At 35.5% G+C, this 19,330-nt stretch overlaps 2 protein-coding genes across 4 annotated transcripts; one reads left to right on the forward strand and one right to left on the reverse strand.

Annotated features, from left to right (window-relative positions):
- The first annotated feature begins 1,416 nt into the window (after positions 1–1,416).
- Positions 1,417–4,670, forward strand: LOC129302334 (transmembrane 9 superfamily member 12). Of its 3 annotated transcripts, none has more exons than XM_054941132.1 (2): positions 1,417–1,572; positions 2,286–4,670. In XM_054941132.1, the coding sequence occupies exon 2, from the start codon at positions 2,364–2,366 to the stop codon at positions 4,341–4,343; it is 1,980 nt and encodes a 659-aa protein (XP_054797107.1). In that variant the 5' UTR covers positions 1,417–1,572; positions 2,286–2,363; the 3' UTR covers positions 4,344–4,670. The 3 variants fall into 3 exon arrangements, with proteins under 3 accessions (XP_054797107.1, XP_054797108.1, XP_054797109.1); XM_054941133.1 differs by having other exon boundaries at positions 1,430–1,569; XM_054941134.1 differs by lacking the exon at positions 1,417–1,572 and adding an exon at positions 1,654–1,866.
- A 589-nt stretch (positions 4,671–5,259) lies between these two features.
- On the reverse strand, positions 5,260–19,208 carry LOC129302333 (uncharacterized). Its single transcript, XM_054941131.1, has 21 exons — positions 19,031–19,208; positions 17,449–18,320; positions 17,250–17,315; positions 16,607–16,750; positions 16,376–16,497; positions 15,974–16,138; positions 15,635–15,740; positions 15,015–15,120; positions 14,812–14,922; positions 14,265–14,428; positions 14,067–14,184; positions 9,388–9,612; positions 8,794–8,984; positions 8,456–8,623; positions 8,236–8,341; positions 7,944–8,081; positions 7,065–7,223; positions 6,744–6,950; positions 6,231–6,425; positions 6,056–6,127; positions 5,260–5,586 (listed from the first exon to the last, which is right to left on the reverse strand). The coding sequence occupies exons 1-21, from the start codon at positions 19,079–19,081 to the stop codon at positions 5,428–5,430; spliced, it is 3,645 nt and encodes a 1,214-aa protein (XP_054797106.1). The 5' UTR covers positions 19,082–19,208; the 3' UTR covers positions 5,260–5,427.
- Positions 19,209–19,330: the final 122 nt, after the last annotated feature.

Genomic DNA, 19,330 nt, shown 5'->3' on the forward strand with positions numbered 1-19,330 from the left:
AAAAGAAAAAAAAAATCTGGGTTATTTACAAGTTCTAATTAACTTATATGATCTCAAATGCCGTATCAAATTTTTATCCATCTCCGACGCCACCATATGACTGTGGAAGCCAAAAAGGAAGAAAAAAGGTACTAGCATGCAATTATGGACTTTTGCCTTCATGAGAAAAATATTAAAATGTTCTATTTCTTAAAAACTTTGATGGGTACATATATTTTGGTCTACTGGAAGAGTCACAATTTTCTCTCCAAAATTGTACTAAAGTCAATATTATTCTTCAAAGCAACTTCTTTGTCGTCACTGAAAGCAACTAATTTGTTTGAAATTGGGAAATAAAAAAAGTAATTTGTTTGAAATTCTATACTTGTTTAGTTTTGATATATCTTGATGTGATTTGGTGTTTTTCTTATATCATAATGGTTCATTGAATGGCTTAATTTCATAAATAAATTCATATGTTTCAATCACAACTCACAAGAAGCTCATACAAATATGCTCTTTTTTTTTTTTTTGGGTAAACGTTATGAACCCCACAAAGAATTTGTACTTCCAAATTCTTGGTAATATTGTATACTATCTCATAGTTGTCTAACCATCGTCATCATCATTTATATTTTAATGGCCAATTCGTCTTTTAGTTATTCTATGTTCACATGGTCCCAGATCTAACTTGATTCCGTAGCGGTGAATGGCGATATCATCCTACTTGTCATTTTAAAAACTATTTTTATACGCTGTGGCCATGTCGTGAGTCATGAGACCCAAAATTAAGCAGCTTTCTTTTATTTATATGTGTGTGCGCGCGCGCGCACATAATACATTAATAAGTGAAAGCTAATTTTAGACAATTATGAATTCATGTGCCAAAAAAATGATGAATTGGCCAACTGGTAAAAAAAAAAAAATCTTGTATTCACAAAATATGAATTAAATTTTTAAAAATTTGATAACATGGCTGATTTACATGATACACAAGAAATTTATTATTGATATATAAGAGTTTATTAATAAAAATTTAAAAATTAATAAAAAATTTATTATTGATATATAATGATATATTATTAACAAATATAATAAACTGATCATAATGAAAAATATAATAAATGTTGAACTATTTATTTAATATGATTTTATAATATGTACTTTACCTTTAAAAGCTTAAAAAAAAATTGATTATGCAAAATATTTTTTATTATTTATTTAATTTTTTACTTTTGCTTCTGGTATCCTGAAACATTTAAATATGTTAGGTTCTTTATCGGTCCACATACCACTCCACACAAATTCGGAACCCCACTTAGGTGAGGCCTTATCTGAGAGTTTTGGATGTACCTAAGCGCGTGTAGCGGTGTAGGTATTGTTTATTTATTTATTTATTTAGTTTGAACTAACCAGAATTAACCTGAACATTGGGCCTATAATTTTTGAACGATTGTGGGCTGCCAAGTTTAGTTCAAATTCTCTCGTGTGACCCAACATTTAACAGTATCGTGTTCTTCACATTTCTCAGTCTCCATTTCTTCGCTCCCCGACGATCTGGTGCGTTGAGATCTCTCGGCAGAATCCTTGGTGGTGAGTTACCTCTTCTCCCCACCCCTCTCAAATTACTGAAGCTTATGATTATCAAATTATGTTTGTGGATAAACGAAACCATAGCCAGATCTCGTGGTTTGCTGTTTCTTCTTTTTCTTATTCTGCTACTAGGTCTTCTTTTTCTCTTCTTTTCCATTTTCTTTTTCGCGTTCTTTATATCAGAAGAATTGCACAAAGAAGCTGATCTTTATCAACATGTGGTGGTTTAGTTTTTCAGTCTCACGATTATCAGAAGAATTGCAGAAAGAAGCTGATCTTTATCAACATGTGGTGGTTAAGTTCTTTATTCTCACGATTTTGATTTCGAGGAAAATGTTGTATAGGTCGTTGATGTGGATTTAATTGGAATTATTTGTGTTAATTTTTTTTTTCTGTGATTGTTTTGACTGAGTTTTTTTTTTTTTTTTTACTTTTTCGTTCTGCTGTTTTCTGTGGTCGAGTTGATTATTATTCGTAGTTGTTCTTATTCTTCTTGCGCTTGGTAATTATTGCTATCCCTGTTGTTAATTTCCCGGTACATCCCATAAATAAGCTTTGTGATCTGCTTTGGGGTAGTTCGTTGGTCTTTCTGGGAAGCCATGTCGTTTCTTCTGCCTGAGAAATATTGGATCTGATGTGAAAACTGTGGTAGCTGTTCGCATTGTTTTAGATAGAGTTTTGCAATCTGAGATCGAAATTTTATTCTTCTGTAGATTTGGTTTTGGATGCATCAGCCTAGTTAGCTGATTCAGGGGAAAAGAGCCAGCACTGCTGTTATTTCATTCAATCAAATGGAGTTACCTTCCCGAAGGAAAATCTCGATCAACTGGGTTTTCCTGTCCATCATTGTCTTTGCCCATTTTAGCAATGCTTTTTATCTTCCTGGAAGCTACATGCACACTTATTCCAATGGAGATCATATATATGCCAAAGTTAATTCATTGACTTCTATTGAAACTGAGCTTCCCTTCAGCTACTACAGTCTCCCATACTGTCAGCCTCCTAGTGGCATAAAGAAAAGTGCTGAGAATCTGGGAGAACTCCTTATGGGAGATCAGATTGATAACTCACCATATCGTTTCAGAATGAATATTAATGAGACAGTCTACCTATGTACTACACCCCCATTGAATGAGCACGAGGTAAAGCTGTTGAAACAAAGAACACGAGATCTGTACCAGGTAAATATGATCCTCGATAACTTACCAGTTATGAGGTTTGCTAATCAAAATGGGGTTAAGATTCAGTGGACAGGGTTCCCAGTTGGGTATACTCCACCTGATGGTGGGGCAGATTACATCATTAACCACCTCAAATTCACTGTCTTGATTCATGAATATGAAGGTAGCGGTGTTCAGATTATTGGAACTGGAGAGGAAGGAATGGGTGTTATCTCTGAAGCTGACAAGAAGAAAGCATCCGGATATGAAATAGTTGGTTTTCAGGTTGTCCCTTGCAGTATTAAACATGATCCTGAAGCTATGACAAAGTACCACTTGTATGATAGTCTTTCTCCAATAAGCTGCCCAGCTGAGATTGACAAGTATCAAATAATTAGGGAGCAGGAGAGGGTATCATTTACTTACGAGGTTGAATTTGTGAAGAGTGATATAAGATGGCCATCACGTTGGGATGCTTATTTGAAGATGGAGGGTGCTCGAGTACACTGGTTCTCAATCCTAAATTCGCTGATGGTGATTTTTTTCCTAGCAGGTATTGTTTTTGTCATTTTCTTAAGAACTGTGAGAAGGGACTTGACAAGGTATGAAGAATTGGACAAAGAGGCACAAGCTCAAATGAATGAGGAGCTTTCAGGATGGAAACTTGTTGTGGGTGATGTATTTAGAGAGCCTGATTGCTCAAAGCTTCTCTGTGTGATGGTTGGTAATGGGGTTCAGATTACTGGAATGGCTGCTGTTACTATTGTTTTTGCAGCCCTTGGTTTCATGTCACCTGCTTCCCGAGGGATGCTTCTAACAGGGATGATAATTCTATATCTTTTCCTGGGCATTGCTTCTGGTTATGTCAGTGTACGTCTCTGGAGGACCATTAAGGGAACTCCAGAAGGATGGAGGTCAATTTCCTGGCTTGCAGCATGCTTTTTCCCTGGAATTGCATTTATCATATTAACAGTGTTGAATTTTATTCTCTGGGGCAGCAACAGTACTGGTGCTATTCCCATTTCGTTGTACTTTGAACTGTTCTTCCTTTGGTTCTGTGTTTCAGTGCCGCTTACCCTTATTGGTGGGTTTATGGGGACAAGAGCTCAGCCAATTGAGTATCCTGTGCGAACTAATCAGATTCCAAGGGAAATTCCTGCACGTAAATACCCATCGTGGCTTCTTGTTCTTGGTGCAGGAACCCTTCCATTTGGAACCCTATTCATTGAGCTCTTCTTTATCCTTTCCAGTATTTGGCTTGGGAGGTTCTATTATGTATTTGGTTTTCTGTTGGTAGTTCTTCTACTCCTGGTCATTGTTTGTGCTGAAGTGTCGGTGGTTCTCACCTATATGCATCTTTGTGTGGAAGATTGGCGATGGTGGTGGAAGGCATTCTTTGCTTCAGGCTCTGTTGCCCTTTATGTCTTCTTGTACTCCATCAATTATTTGGTTTTTGACCTTCAGAGTTTGAGTGGACCTGTCTCAGCTGCCCTATACCTTGGCTATTCGCTGCTCATGGCAATTGCGATCATGTTATCAACCGGCGCCATTGGCTTCCTTATGTCATTTTACTTTGTGCATTACTTGTTCTCATCAGTAAAGATAGATTAAGGTTCTATTGCTATCAGTGATCAACTAAGCAAAAGGGAGTCTGGCATGCAGAAAGAGGAAAATCTGTGTAACTTTTGCTGAGTTTTGTTACTTGATTCCATAACAGCGTATTGCTATGCTTTGCCTTGGTAGTTGTCAATTGATTTTATTTTGCCATGTGATATGCAATTTATTCTAGTGGTTTAGTAGTTTACTCAATTGTCTAGTGCTTGAGCTCTATTTTCTTAGCGTGTTTACTGTTTAATCAAGTTGCTCTTGGAAGTTTAATTGCTCAGACTGTCATGCCCCCTATTTATTCAAATACTTTAGAGTAATGTTAGTTGCTTACTTCTAGATTTCTTTTTGGTTGCCACTTTTGTTTCTAGATGTTCAATTATTCTTTGCATCCTGTCATGGTGAAAGGGCTTTAGTTTTTATGTTTTCTTATGAATAGAATGGAAGGTTATACATTTTTTGGACGTTAATTGCTCTCGACTGTTAGCATGGTATTCATATTTTGTGCGAGCATTGTTCATGTCTTGCTGATCTTTAGTTATCTGGAGTCTGTTTTTCTTGATATGGTAAGTGGTAAGAAAATGAGAGATTTTTTTGGGTGGCATTTCATGTTTGTATGCAGTCCAAATGGCCAATATTTTATCTATTAGATTGTCTTCGATAAACTACTTTTTCAGTCTCGTTTAATTTAGACAAAATACGGAAGTGAAATTGTCGATCACCTCTGGCCATTTTAGTTTCATGCAATCAACTTAAAATTTGCAAATTCAGAGTTTTGGGAAAAAAAATTGCGGATGAACGTTATGGCCATGAATGAGATTAGTAAAAGCCGTACACTTGAAATTACTTGTCTTTTATTTCAACATACGCATGTATATCATAAATAAGATGGCTTTTTAATTTTTTTTTTTTAAAGCCAAGAAACTCGAAAATGGCTTCCATCTTAAGAAGCCGCTTTTGACCGACTTTCTATATGAACAAAAATATTTATTCTTACAATTTTATCCAGAAAGAATATGATGTCTGTTTTCCAGGGGAAAAAAAATAGGTTGCTACGAAGCAGATGTACAGATAAATATGAAGTGAGTTACTAGACATAAAAATAAGTGGATGGATCAGACACATTTGTGGTATCTTTTGAAAGAATGGATCTGGCTTCTATCACTGAACGAGGAGTCTCAAGATCCTTCTCTTGCAGTGCGTTCCCTCGTAAACGTTGCATTTGTGAAGCGAAGGTGTCATCCAATATCTGCTCAATCAAACAAAATCCCATGATGAAAATTCTCTAAAATTGAAACAACTACCGAATACTGTTATTTTTGTTGCATATTGCCAGTTAGTTTTCATTAAAAGTATTTCAGTAGTTAAAAAGATGTCATCATTTGAAGAATAAAGGCGCTAATAATTTTTGTTTTATTAAGTTCATTTGTAAATAATAAATACAACAAGGTCTATTGACAATTGAGCACATCAAATACTTATGATTTTGCTATATTTAATTGTCAATGAATCTTGTAGTGTTTAATTGTGTTGTGGGGGATCTGAACACAATTCTCTCATGAATTTTCAACAACTGATATACTTATCCAACTGATTTACTATGGCTCCTTTTCAACAACTGATAATATACTTATGGTAATGTTAATCAATATATGGCTGCAAATGAAGACTAGCAAACTTAAGCACATAATAGAGGTTGACTTGAACCAACCACTTACCCCAAGAGCATAGTAAGATCCATTGTACCATATCCTGTTCTCTTTCCTCCCTTCCAAAAATTTCAAAACAATCTGACACAAACAAACAGAAAAGAATTAGAGCTGGCAAGTATTTAGATTTTGGGCAAACCATTGATGTTCATATGATACAACACAAACACAGTTTCTTCTTCACCTGTCCCATTCTATCCCATAATCCACGGCACGTGGCAATGAAAATCTGACTGGTAAACACCTCATGCAGGTTAGAGATTGCATCAATAAGTTGTGCATTCAGCGATTGCATTCTCTCACGAATTTCAGCCTCCCCATCTTGTTCTGTTGTTTCCTCCAAAATCCTTTTCAATCTCGTGCCTCGGTTTGCTTGCATCTGAGCAAACAAAAGTCATGTATGTTTAGTCATAACAGCTTCACTTGCTGTTCTGTTTCAAAACTACTTGGAATAAACTTATATATTTAGTACTCAAAGATACACCTTGTCTCAAGTGAAGACAAAATTGAGATAACATGCTTTTTGAAGGACTAAAAGGAGATGCTAGACTTTTGAAGGATGAAACCCATACAATGTGCAACTTTGGAGGACCAAAATCTATATATTCACTCGACATTTTGTTTAGACTGACAATGCTTTACCAGAAGAAGGATTTTATGATAGAAAAAGAGGGAACTGGATTCTGAGTGAGCTTACATTGTTAACAAGATTCCCTATCACCGCTTGCAAATAAGTTTTGTATTTGGTTTTCAATAGAACAGTGACTCCATTTATCTGCTCTCCAAAGAGTAATTTCTTATCTCCCATGGCTGGCAGACAGGATGCCCAGGACTTCAAGATGTCTTCCACTTTACAATGTAGGACATCAAGAATCCTCTTGATGGTGTTCAAAAAAATCCCCAACTGAAAGAAAGAAAATACTACAAGTGTGAGCGAACGGGAATTTAATGAAATTTTGGATTTCATCTCAAAGCCACTCGAAACCCTGGCCTAGAAGTAAGCATACAAAGAACTTACCTGATTTGGAACTACATAGACAGGCATTGACTGTCTTCTTGCTAGCTTTTGAACTTGCAAGTTAAGTCTCTTAGGGATGCTATCTTTCAAAGGTGTTAAAATATCATTGTACTGCTTCTCGAGGGCTTTCACGATTGCTCTTTCAACATTTGCCACAGCCTTTCAGAATAGAAAATCAAATTATTACAGCATGAAAGAATTTTCCCGCTTATCCACTCTATGCCGAGAGGTGAAAATCACATTACGTTGTGAAAACCATATTGCTCTTTCAACATTTCCCACAGCCATTCGAATTAGAAAATCAAGTTGGTACAGCATGAAAGAATTTTACCGGCTATCCACTCTATGCCAAGAGGTAAAAATCACATTACTTTGTGAAATAATGCATAATATGGGAGGAGAATGATGTCCGTACCCCAAAAAAGTAAAGATTTATTGAAGCTAGAAATACAGATAAAGCAAAATAGGACAGAAGTTTAGTCACAAGGGCTTCACTTGCTGTTCTGTTTCAAAACTACTTGGAATGAACTTATATATTTAGTCCTCAAAGATACACCTTGTTTCAAGTGAAGACAACATTGAGATAACATGCTTTTTGAAGGACTAAAAGGAGATGCTAGACTTTTGAAGGATTAAACCCATACAATGTGCAACTTTGGAGGACCAAAATCTATATATCCACTCGACATTTTATTGAGACTGTCAATGCTTTACCAGAAGAAGGATTTTATGACAAAAAAAGAGGGAACTGGATTCTGAGTGAGCTTACATTGTTAACAAGATTCCCTCTCACCGCTTGCAAATAAGTTTTGTATTTGGTTTTCAATATATCACATGCAGATAGCTTAGTGATGATATGGAGTCGAGTTCAGAACTTACACTTTCCAAATAAAGTGAATACTGAGGCCATCTGCTGATTACCACCTCATATAGAATGAGGTTGTCTCTGATTTTTTCATACATCTCCTCAGCAAATGGAGAAGTGGAATGGTTTGTGGTTACTCCAGACCATGGTACCTGTATCATTTATTTGTAGTAGTTATTTCAATCCCAACAGAGAGAACAAATACTGTACTTTCATGGGAAGGATCTGATTTCTAATATGTTGTATCATTTAAGAAACATCATTGCTGTATGCTTTTTCATTGCTGGTTAAACTGAGAGTGATTACCTTTTCTGCTTTACAAAGATCGAGCAAACTGAGTTGCATATCTTGTATCCAGACCAGGATGTAGTTATGGAACAAATTTCTGGAGTCTACACCCCCCTGTGGAGAACTGAAGCAGAAAAATACGCCATGTCAGAGCAGATACTGTACTTCCATGCAAAGGATATAGTGTTTTGTGGTCACTGGATGTCATTGTGCTAAGAGAGAAGTTTCATTCTCATACCATATGTTCCATAACTCAAGATCCCGCTCAAAATCAGCAGTTGCAACTAAAAGTTCATTTACATGTGGCTGCGGACTAGACGGTGGCCAAGAAGATAGGAAACTTCTAAGTCTGTTACATAGCTCGGTGCTGTAAACAGATGCTGTGATGTTTGTCAGGTCAATTGAACTGAAATTTAAGGGATATAAGTTAGAAAATGGATAATGCACAATAAAAAGCAAAATGTTTGGAGAAGAACAAAAATCGATTGAAGTTGTTATGGTTGAAGAATACAATGAGCCCTTTGACCAGCGTCAATCTATCAAGAATGAGCTCCTTTACAAAACTTTGCCAAATACCTTGGGAATATATTCTGGCTGAGGATCTTCATGTCTGCCTGAATTTCATTGCTCATATAGACACACAGGTTTTTCACCTTTAAATAAGCTGTGGAGATGGTAATGGAATCCGTAAGGTAACCTTCAGTGTTGCTTGACACAAATTCATCAGTCTCTGCCATGTACTTCCTACACCTCTTCTTTGCTGCAGTCTAAGAACAATTAAATTCTCATTTAGGCTTCATTTTACTGGATTAAAAGAAAAGAAGCTTCCAAACTCAAAATTGCTTCATAAGCTTCTCCTCTCTTTAGAAACATACACATTTTTCTTTCTATATCCTGAGTTGATAATTACTGAACTTGAGAAATTTTGTGGTGGAATCTTCTGCTGAAAGAAGTTTTTATATGAACTATAATTTCAATCTTTATAAAAACTACTTCAAAAAATTATACAAAACATTCCGTTATTTATAAATTCTGAAGAATCAGAGGTCGAAAGTTGGCTAGACAAGAAAATATTCGTGCGTCTTATTGCAGGATAGGAAAAACATACACACATATGCATTTGTGATAAGAGTTATGCTGAATTATGGGGATGATAAAATCTCAAATTACCTGCAAATAGTTTCTAAGTATAGTCTGGGCATCTATAGAAAGAACATCATGAAGAAGTGTGTAGACTTGTACGGCAGGAGCTAGTGCTGGTGCTGCTGAATTGATTGTTGGACCCAAATGATCGGCCAAGCCTGTTGGTGAGTTTTCATCTAATGATTTGTAGTTCTCAAAAACATTACCCAAAAGGCTTTCAATTTGAGTTTCACAGTCTAAAAGCATATTTCTCTGCAAGAATAAACCAATAAATTTGTTACTTGGTACATTCCAAAAGGCAGTTAGGGGCATAAAACTAAAGTACATGGCATTATTTCTATAAAAATATAGTTGATGCTAAAAATGGCTTAACATATCATTATTGGCTCTTATTTTTCCATTCTGGAAAGTAATGGTAGAAAGAATGAAAAACAAGAAAATTTTGAAGTAAATCTATGATGGAGAGTGTAACATCAATCTTTGGATTTTAGGATTTTGTATCAAAAGTGGGATAATAGGTGGACTTGACACTACATCTTAACCCAAAATCTTAAGACAATGAATTTAAGTCTTTCCACACATACATCAACTTTAGCTCAACTTTATGTGCCATTAAATGGCCTAGCCCAATAGCTCGTTTTATCACTAAAGGAAGAAATCATTTTTTTAAGTGGGTGTATAGCTCCTTGCTTCCAATTTGGTATTCTTGACAAACATGCTCCCTAAACTAGAAACACTACATCTTAACTTAAAATCCTAAGGCAATGAGTTTATGGGTTCTTCTACTTATATACCTTTAGCCTAACTTTATCAAAAGCAGAACTTCTTCACTTTTCCACATCAAGTCAAGTTCACCCATACTTGAGGTATCAAAAAGCTCTTCATCAAGTATGAGTATGTACTTGGCTTTCAATCTAGGATTCCATTGTCTTCACAAAAGCCCCTTCCATAAATAGAGCTTTGATAACACTTGTTGGAAAGTGAATAAGGAGCATCCTAGAAAGAGAAGATTCCAACTGGCAAGAGGATGTATATAAATAGACTCATTGCCAAATTTTAACTTAAAATCTTAAGGCAGTGAATTTTCACTTATATTATATATTGCCCAACTCTATCAAATGCACAACTTCTTTGCTTTCCACATCAAGTCAATTTCATTTACAATTGACATACCAAAAACATCTTCCTCAAGTATGCATCTATCATTGATCACTCGAACATGCTCCCCTATACACCACATTTAACTTAAAACCCTGAGGCAATGAGCTTATGGGTCTTCACACATCAAGTTAAGTTCGTTTATACTTGACATCCCAAAAACATAAACATGGTCCCCCCACACATCATATTTTAACTTAAAGCCCTAGGCAGTGAGTTTATGGATCTTTTTGCTTATATACCTCAACTCTATCAGATGTGTGACTTCTTCGTTTTCCCACATCAAGATAAGTTCGTATATACTTGACATCACAAAAACCTTCCCCTTAAGTGTGAGTCTATCATTAGTTACTAAAACAAGCTTCTCATACACCTAACTTTGATGCCACTTGTTAGTAAAGTGAATGTGGAGAAAAAGGACACTTGGATTGGGATTACCCATGTTGATCATTAATAAAGTTGGATATATGTTGTTGTATTTTGATAGATGTAATTGTACCACATAGTATGTTGATCCACATAGATATGCATATGAGGCCTTGTGCAAAAGATTGTAAGGCTTGTTTATCCCGTGGTCACATAGATGTTCATCCTTAGATAGAAGAAAAAGGAAACTTGGATTAGGATTAGACCTCTCATAAATATCCAAATAGATATCCAGCTCAAATCATAAAAGATGGATAGTAAGCTTAGTAAGTTCCCCAATGTAAATTTCACTGATTATAGAAAGGGAGTTTGCTTATTGAGCCTAAATAAGTAAGAGGATAGCCCATGGTTTTTGGTTGGGGTCTTGCATATATTGCATGGAAATTTCTGATCTCATTTTTTTGTTTGAATATCCTTATTTGTTATATTGTGTTTGAATATCTTGCCCTCGTGGAATAAACATTTTCAGGTGAAGGAAAATGCTTTGGATAAGGGAAAGGCATTGGAGAACATTAGAGAATGAGATCTCCTTGATAACCAATTAGCCTTTGCAATTTCATGGCATAAATGAGATATTGAGTTGTTATGATATCATATACCTTGTAATAATGCCAAGTGTTGGACTATGATACATAATATTTTGTTGTATTTGCAATGCATAGCCTTTGTATTTGGAAGATTATTGTTTAAAAAAGGATCATTAGTTTTAGACGAGTGACTTTGGACAATCTTGATTTGTCCCACAATTTTCTACACTTGGAATTAATGTTTTGAAAATGGTCCAATTGTGTGGGAATGTTATCACATATAAAGCTGGGAAAACGGGTTGAGCCCGCGGGCTAGCCCGTTTAACCCGCACAATTTGACAGGTTGGGTTGAAAAAATTAGCCCGTTTATTAACCCAACCCGCAAAAAAGCGGGTTAAAACGGGCTGGCCCGCTGGCTAGCAATATTTTTTAAAAAATTATTTTTTATTTTTTAATTACATTATATTTTTTTGTAAATTTATAATAATGATAATATCTCTTAAATATATAATTTATGACTTTTAAATATGTTCTTTACATTTAAAATATAGTATAAATTATTTTTACAATTTGCAAATAAAATTTTTGTTATAGTTTATGAAGATGATTTATTAGTTTTTATAGAAATGTTTTGAATATATATTATTTATTAATCTCATAAATTCTATTGATTGAAATTATAAATATGAATTCACTAAGAAAAATAATATAAGTTTATATTTAAATTTTCTTTATTAGTGACAAAGATAGCACACCTAGATGAGAAAATGATTAATAATAAAAATCTAGCAAAATGAATTTGCTTGGTTGAATTTTATATTTATTTTATTTATTTACAAGTTTTTTAATTTCTAATTTTCTTTAAAATATAAAATAAATATATATATATATTTATATTGTATAAATTTTAAATTATTAAAAAAATTTGATAATTTTTTGCTACTAGCCCGCGGGTTGACTAGCCCGCTGAAAAATGGGTTGGGTTAGATTTTTCAGCCCGTTTTATCTGGCGGGCTGGCCCAACCCAACCCGCAAAACTACCAGCCCGCGCGGGCTAGCCCGCGGGCTGGCTTGCAACCCGTTTGCCCAGTACTAATCACATACTATACCAGTTGATTTAGGTGTGTCTTGGCTCATATTAGTGTTGTATAGGCTTAGTTCACTTGCGAAGTTTAGGGTTCTTGAGTAACATAATGTTTTAGGTCTTAAGAGGTCAAAATTCATTTGAAATGTGTTTATTGGTTTAGCTTTTGTTAGGTTTTGGACAATTGGGTTTCAAGTTTTGGGCCTACAACTTACCATTTTGGTTGGAAGTGTCCAACTCTCTCAATTTAAATCCAAATAAGGTGATTTTATGGTCCATGGTTAGATTTTGTTATAGGCTTCATGTAGGATTTTAAATCACTCCAATCAGAGATTTATAGCCCAAGATATAGGTCTTAAAAGTTGAAAAAAAATTTAGCCATGGCCAACTTCCCCTTGAATTGTTGTTCAGAAGGGATTGGGCCATAGCCAATAATTTTTAGCCATGGCTAAGCACCTTGAAAACTGGTTTTGCTTCTTTTTTTTAAGTTTTTAGGATATGAGATCATGTTTGTCGGGCTTTGAAGACTTGAACCAAGATAGAATATGAAGAATGGGCATATGGGAAGTGAGTTTTATACCAAATTTGTTTAATTTTGTTGGAACCCGACTCTTTAATCCCTTACTTTTCATTTTGATTTCTTAAGTATTGCTTCATTTAAAGGTTTAATTTAGTGAGGATGCTACACTATTCTAGTTTGGTCCTAACTAGTGTCAAAACTAATTCATTGGTGCAGCAAACCACTCTAAGAATTGCTGAACTAGGTGGCTTTAGACCAAACTAATCAAAAATCAATCCAATTAGATAGGCTGAGCAGTCTATTAAGAAACAAAGTCATTTTGTCATGTTTCAACCTTGTGATGTAATTGTGAAGTAGACACTTCTCCAAACATTTTCTGCCTATATCATGCCTATTGCCTAATATCAATATCCTTCTTTTTCCCCCCTTCATGTGAAACATCAATTAAAATAGACATTATCACCTTTGGAGTCTTGGAAAACCTTAAAAAGATGCATGATTGATCAAATAGTTGTTGAAATTTATCGCAAGTGATAGATCAGATAGTCCAAGGAGACTTGGAAACTTTTATAAAGAAGCATGATATCTAAGAATGGGTCACAGTCCACCTACAGTGCCTTGGTTCTGAAGTTAATGACTTACACAAGAGTTGAACAAGTTTTGATTGATGGAAAAACTAAGGCTTTAAGGTCTCTACAAAAAGTTTCAAAGTTGTTGAAGGAATGATAATGGACAAAACAATTTTAAAGATATCTATGAGCTTATCAATGATAAGTAGTTACTCATTTTTCAAAATAGATTTACTCAAGTTTTGATTCACATCGTGTATTTTCCTCAAGTTCCAACTCTCACTAGGTGTCCAAGTAATCTAGACAGTCTAACTGGTTCACAAATGTTATAACTACCAAAAATATCAAAAACAAAAAATAAATTATTAATCATATTTGATTCAGTAGTTTGCACCAAAGGGAAAAGATGCAAAATAGCTTACCTCTTGTCTGGTCAAACTCTTCTCAGTTCTGGCCTCTAATAGTGGCAAAAGTAACTCCCTCACAAGCTCTAGGCAATCCTTTGTTGGAGTTGCCACATTCATGACTAGTAGCAGATATCTTCAAGTGGAGGGACTAATTCAATTATTGGAAAACAGAAAGGACTAATTCAGTTAGTGGAAGTTTCATGTCTCAAGTACCTCAACTTAGCATAGGAGTTAGAAACCCCATAGCACTCTGCAAATGCATCCAACAACCACTTCCAAGGACCATTTAGCCGCAAGTTTCGGGAATGGAAATGCTGGGCACGCATGGCACCCTCAAGTAATAGATCATAAGCTAAAGTTTCTACAACAGGACCACTCTGCATAAAAATATGAAAATATGGTTTTAAAATGCCCAAACTAGTCTTTTTGTTCGTCAAATTAGGGCAATTTCCTCTCTTCAAATTGACACTGAAAACCAGACTACAAGTACTGGACAGGTACAAGCCCTTGAAGCTAATTGCAAGAGGTAAAACAAAGAATTACGTTTCAGCCTTTAACAATGTCATTTGATTATATTCCATGTAAGATGAATGCTAAGTTGTTTTACTGGTGATAGACACTAGTTAATTTAACAATCTAATCATTGATACTGTTAATGTTCTCAAGTCTCAACAGTTCGACTGTCTTCTTAAGTTCACTAAAAGGAAAATATTTAATAAACATTTATATTGTGTTAGTTGATTTGGTAGGGGAAAAAAACCTTTATATGATTGTTCTCATCATTTGTCATTGTGCTACCAAGGGAGAGCTGGATCTTCCCAACACATTCATGTTCATTTTGATATATTGGCCACCACCGAATTCTCTCACTCTACACAAATGGCATATTTGATCAGATAAATGGAAATGGAGCAAATATAAGAGTAATAATATCTAAAGATAATGAGATAGTAGATCACATACAAGATTATCACTAAGAGATGAAATTGGGATTCTAGCGTGACCATGGACTGCCTTTTTTGAATCTTGGATTTCTATAAGTAAAGCATCCCCTTGGCTCTCTGGGAAACTGAATTAGACATGAGTACAAGACCGCTTAGAAGTTTGGCAATATAATTAAATTATTGGAGACTATCAACAATTAAAACGTTAACTTAATTTAGACGTGGAGAATTTCATATTAGATACAAAAAATAGATGACGTTGCACAGATTTAGCTCTCAAGAAGATCTTAATGAAGACTTTAAAGAATTATCATTTATCTGTTAACTTCCAAATCATCATAATTTAAAATAAAAAATACATCATACCTAGAAATACAAAATAATAGTGGAATTTTGAGCTTTTAATTTCAGAAGACAACATCAACGAGATGCCAGTCTCAAAGTATGCAAAATGTTCCGAAACCGTGGTGTTTTATGCATAGAACTGTAGTGAAAGATGGAATGTATAATTTCTTATACTATATTTCTCAAAGTATGCAATTCTTTTGCCAGTTTCTAGAGTAGTTCGGCAGAGTAACATCCCAATAATGAACAATTTGTGCGATTGAAAGCAGGGAAAAAAAAAAAAAGGAAACTTACAAATCATGGTATTCTCCACTTCCAGGGCGCAAGCAAACAGCAGAACCTGCCTCTGATTCAGTTTCTTCTGTGGAACTCTTAAGTTGGATCAAACATGATAGTGGCTCTACAATAATGAGACATGTCGAGGTCAAACTTTTAGGTTAAGAGGAAAGGAATTGCTCCTGATAATCTCTAATAGCTTCTTTTCAATGACCAGTGCATTCAAGGTCAAAATAATTCTAAACCATGAAATGAAGTGAAAGGAAATATAGAAATGTTTTGCAGAAAACCAGACAAAAGTGCTACATTTGCGAGGAGGCAAAAACAGATTTTAAATTTTCCGTCACATGCACTAACCTTCTGATGACAACGAGAATGGAACCAACTTCTTAGAATTTATGCCATTTTTCACAAGCAATGAAACATGCCGGACATAGCCCACCCCTGCTTGCATGTAATTCGCTCCTCGTTGTGAAAATGTGCTTTTAAGTTTCCGCCCAGGTATAACGCGAAGTTTCCTCACTGGAATTTCTTAAAAAGCTCAGTGTTGTATTGCATAACATCAAGAAGTTAACAGTTTAGCAGGACTTGAATGATCCTCATGAGGTTTAAAGAGGGTCCAATTTCAATAACAAGACCATATTACATTGATCTTTTTTCAAAGTGTAAATGAAACAACAAATATTCCTTCCATGTGAACCTTCAAGAGCAAAAATAATTATTATGAAGCAGAGTTCCCTTTATGGGCTATGGCGTTACCTTCCACTCTTATTTTACCAACAACCTTCTTCACTTTCAAGGGGCATATTTGTTCTGAGTTCCTTGGATTGCTGGCTTCAGGTTTTCTTACGCCTTGAGGTTGCAACAAGAATTCATGCAGTCTATAGAGTCAAAGAATTACAGAGAAAAAGGTTAGGAATCACATAAAAAGCAAAATTCAGAATGAATAAGTTAATAATTCATATTAATTGCACAAGGAAGGGAACCTACCCAAAGGCACTTCGAAGAGCCAGGCACTCATCTCGTAAGAACTCTGGTGCATCAGGGCAGCCTTTTGCCCATGCTTGTAGGCAAAACCGTATACACGCATCATAAGTAATAAGGGTTTGCCAGGCATACTGGCTACTGCAGTTACTGCGGATAACATGCCATAAAAAGTGGAGAGCATATCAGATTTAGAGTTTCAAAATAATAAAAAGAAACTAATCATATAATTAACACTAGGAAAGCATTTAGCTGAATCTAAATTGAGCTTCATGAAAAGTGGCAGCTTTTACATCAGTTAAAGAATATCAGTTAGCTACATCAGAGCCCATCCTACTCGTTCTGCATATTAAGTTAATAGCCTCACTTTAATAAAGATCTAGAAGTTGGACGGCTCTTTCTTAAAGTGCAAAGTAAGTGAAAAGCAATTACAAAGGAATTTAGCATTTTTATCATCTCAAGAAATGTATCAACTATCAACTGCAGCAGGTGATATACCAGTATACTAGTATAGCATTCATACAATTGTAAGAGCCAACCCATACGTTGATACCCATGTATTATATTTTACTGATTTTGTACTAATTGTTACCTAAATGCATAAAATTATGTTGAAAATTCGCATGCTTTAATTTTTACTAATTTTTACCTGGTATTGTAGTACGATAAATGAGGAGCTTGCTTTTCTTTATCTTCCGCAAAAACTTTGTCTAATCTGCACAAATCAAGATCAAGAAGACACCGTATCTTTGTTAGAGAAAAGAAAAAGAGAATATGCAGAAGAAAGTTAAGAATCAATTAGAAGTTCCCAGAAAAAAAGACTGCAACAGAGCTAACAAAAGCAATACCTGTCACTGATTTCAGAGGCTCCTAGGGTCTTGGGCTTCCATTCATTTGAGCTCACACTTCTTCCATCGTTATCTACTGACCCTCTTGATGGCCAAGACCCATTTTGGGTTTGTTCATTCATAGTCTTGGTCTTGCATTCATGTGAACTTACACTTCTCATATCACAATCCACTGAATCTCTTGATAACCAAGAACGCTTAGGGGTATGCTCATTCGTAACCGAACCCTCAGAATCTCTCTTCTTTGAAACATCAACATCGATGATTGGAGGGGCACTCGGAGTTCCCAATTCCGCTAGGTCATTATGGCTATTATTGGCATTCCTCAAGTGGACTTGCTTTAGAAGGTGACTACCTCCAATTGGGATCGAACTCTTTTGATTTTGAGCACATATTTTATAACCCACTTCGCCGTCTGTAAATCTTCTCACGCTACTGCCTCGTACTTCAATCGTGAGATTCTCATTTGACAGTCCACTTTTCAGAATCCCATTGCGTCCTTCTGGTTTAGGTTTAAGTTCAAGCCCTTTATAACCAAATAATTCTTCCTCGTCATAGCACTGGGAAATTGGCTTCTCCAAGTAATCCAAGTTATTTGATACAGAAACTTCTCCATCAGAGAAATTCTCGTCCTCACCATCCGAAACTGAATCGATGCTTTCCTCACTTTCGCCATCGATCAAGCCAGATGAAGTGGCGAAGGCGTGGCCATGAGGTGTAAGCAGACCAGAGTGAAACTTTAATGGAGGCAAAACAGGAGAACTCAGACCATTGCCACCATATTTCAGCGGAGATTTTGGGAACCGTTCACTTGAAAATTTCTCCGTTAAAGGAGATCGTATTCGAGGCTCTTCTGCTCCTGCTTCTGTTCCCTGTGAACAATAAAGAAAAGGAATTTAGTTAATAACGCCAGATGCATCCCTTTTACTTTAAAGCTGAGTCACATCACATCCTACAATGGAGATACTCAGACACTTGCTTTCAAAAGAATATACTCTATCTTGTCGCGTTTCTATATTTGTCTATAACCATTAGGTTTGATTTCATTGAAGGATTCCAGCTCTTCGAAACAAAATATCAACAGTCAGAAGATTCAACCGGAAAGAATATAAAAGCACATAAAGGACTAAAATTACATGATTTAAATTAACCACAAGAAAAGCCACAGTTTGGTCTAAAAGAACATAGTAACTCAAATAATACAGGCATAAAATAACAAAAGGAATAAAGGTAAACTCGTTCCAAAGACATTTAAGCAAGACCCATTAGATGTGGTTTTGATTCATCAAACAAACAGGTCCTTCTGGTATAAAAGGAAAAAAGGGAAAGCAATTACTCCACGCCCTATTCAAAACAGAATCCCAGTTAAAAAATAGCCATGAAAATAACTTAATGCCACATTTACCTTCAAAAGAACACGAAAAATAGGAATGTTTTAAAGATGAAAATGGAAAAGGATTAATAAAAGTGAATGAAGTCCAAAGGCGTTCAAGAAAGACCTGTTTGAAAAAGGAGGAAACACAGAGAAAAATGGAGAAGACAAGAAAAATGGAGAGAATCAATGATGACGGTAAAAAAGAACCTGCTTGATCCATTTGATAGCGCTTTCGTCTAGACCTTCCGTGAACATCATCTGACGGGTCTTTTTGGGATCGAAGAAGGCGTGATCACGAGAGAATCAAGCTGCTGAGAGAGACAGTGAGAGAGCCCAACTGTATTGAAAAAGAGCGTGTGTCGGTGACTCGGTGCTGAGACAGCCAGGAGCGTCTTCAAATGGCAACGGCTAGTTAGACCTTTTTATTTTTTTATTTATTTTCTTTTCTTTTGGACCGGCCTTTTTTTTTGGGCCAGCTGTTAATTCACACTCATATAAACTATAAAA

The sequence above is a fragment of the Prosopis cineraria genome, unplaced genomic scaffold (assembly GCF_029017545.1).
Source record: "Prosopis cineraria cultivar Desert tree isolate PC_DT_omini unplaced genomic scaffold, ASM2901754v1 PC2, whole genome shotgun sequence".
NCBI lineage: Eukaryota > Viridiplantae > Streptophyta > Magnoliopsida > Fabales > Fabaceae > Prosopis > Prosopis cineraria.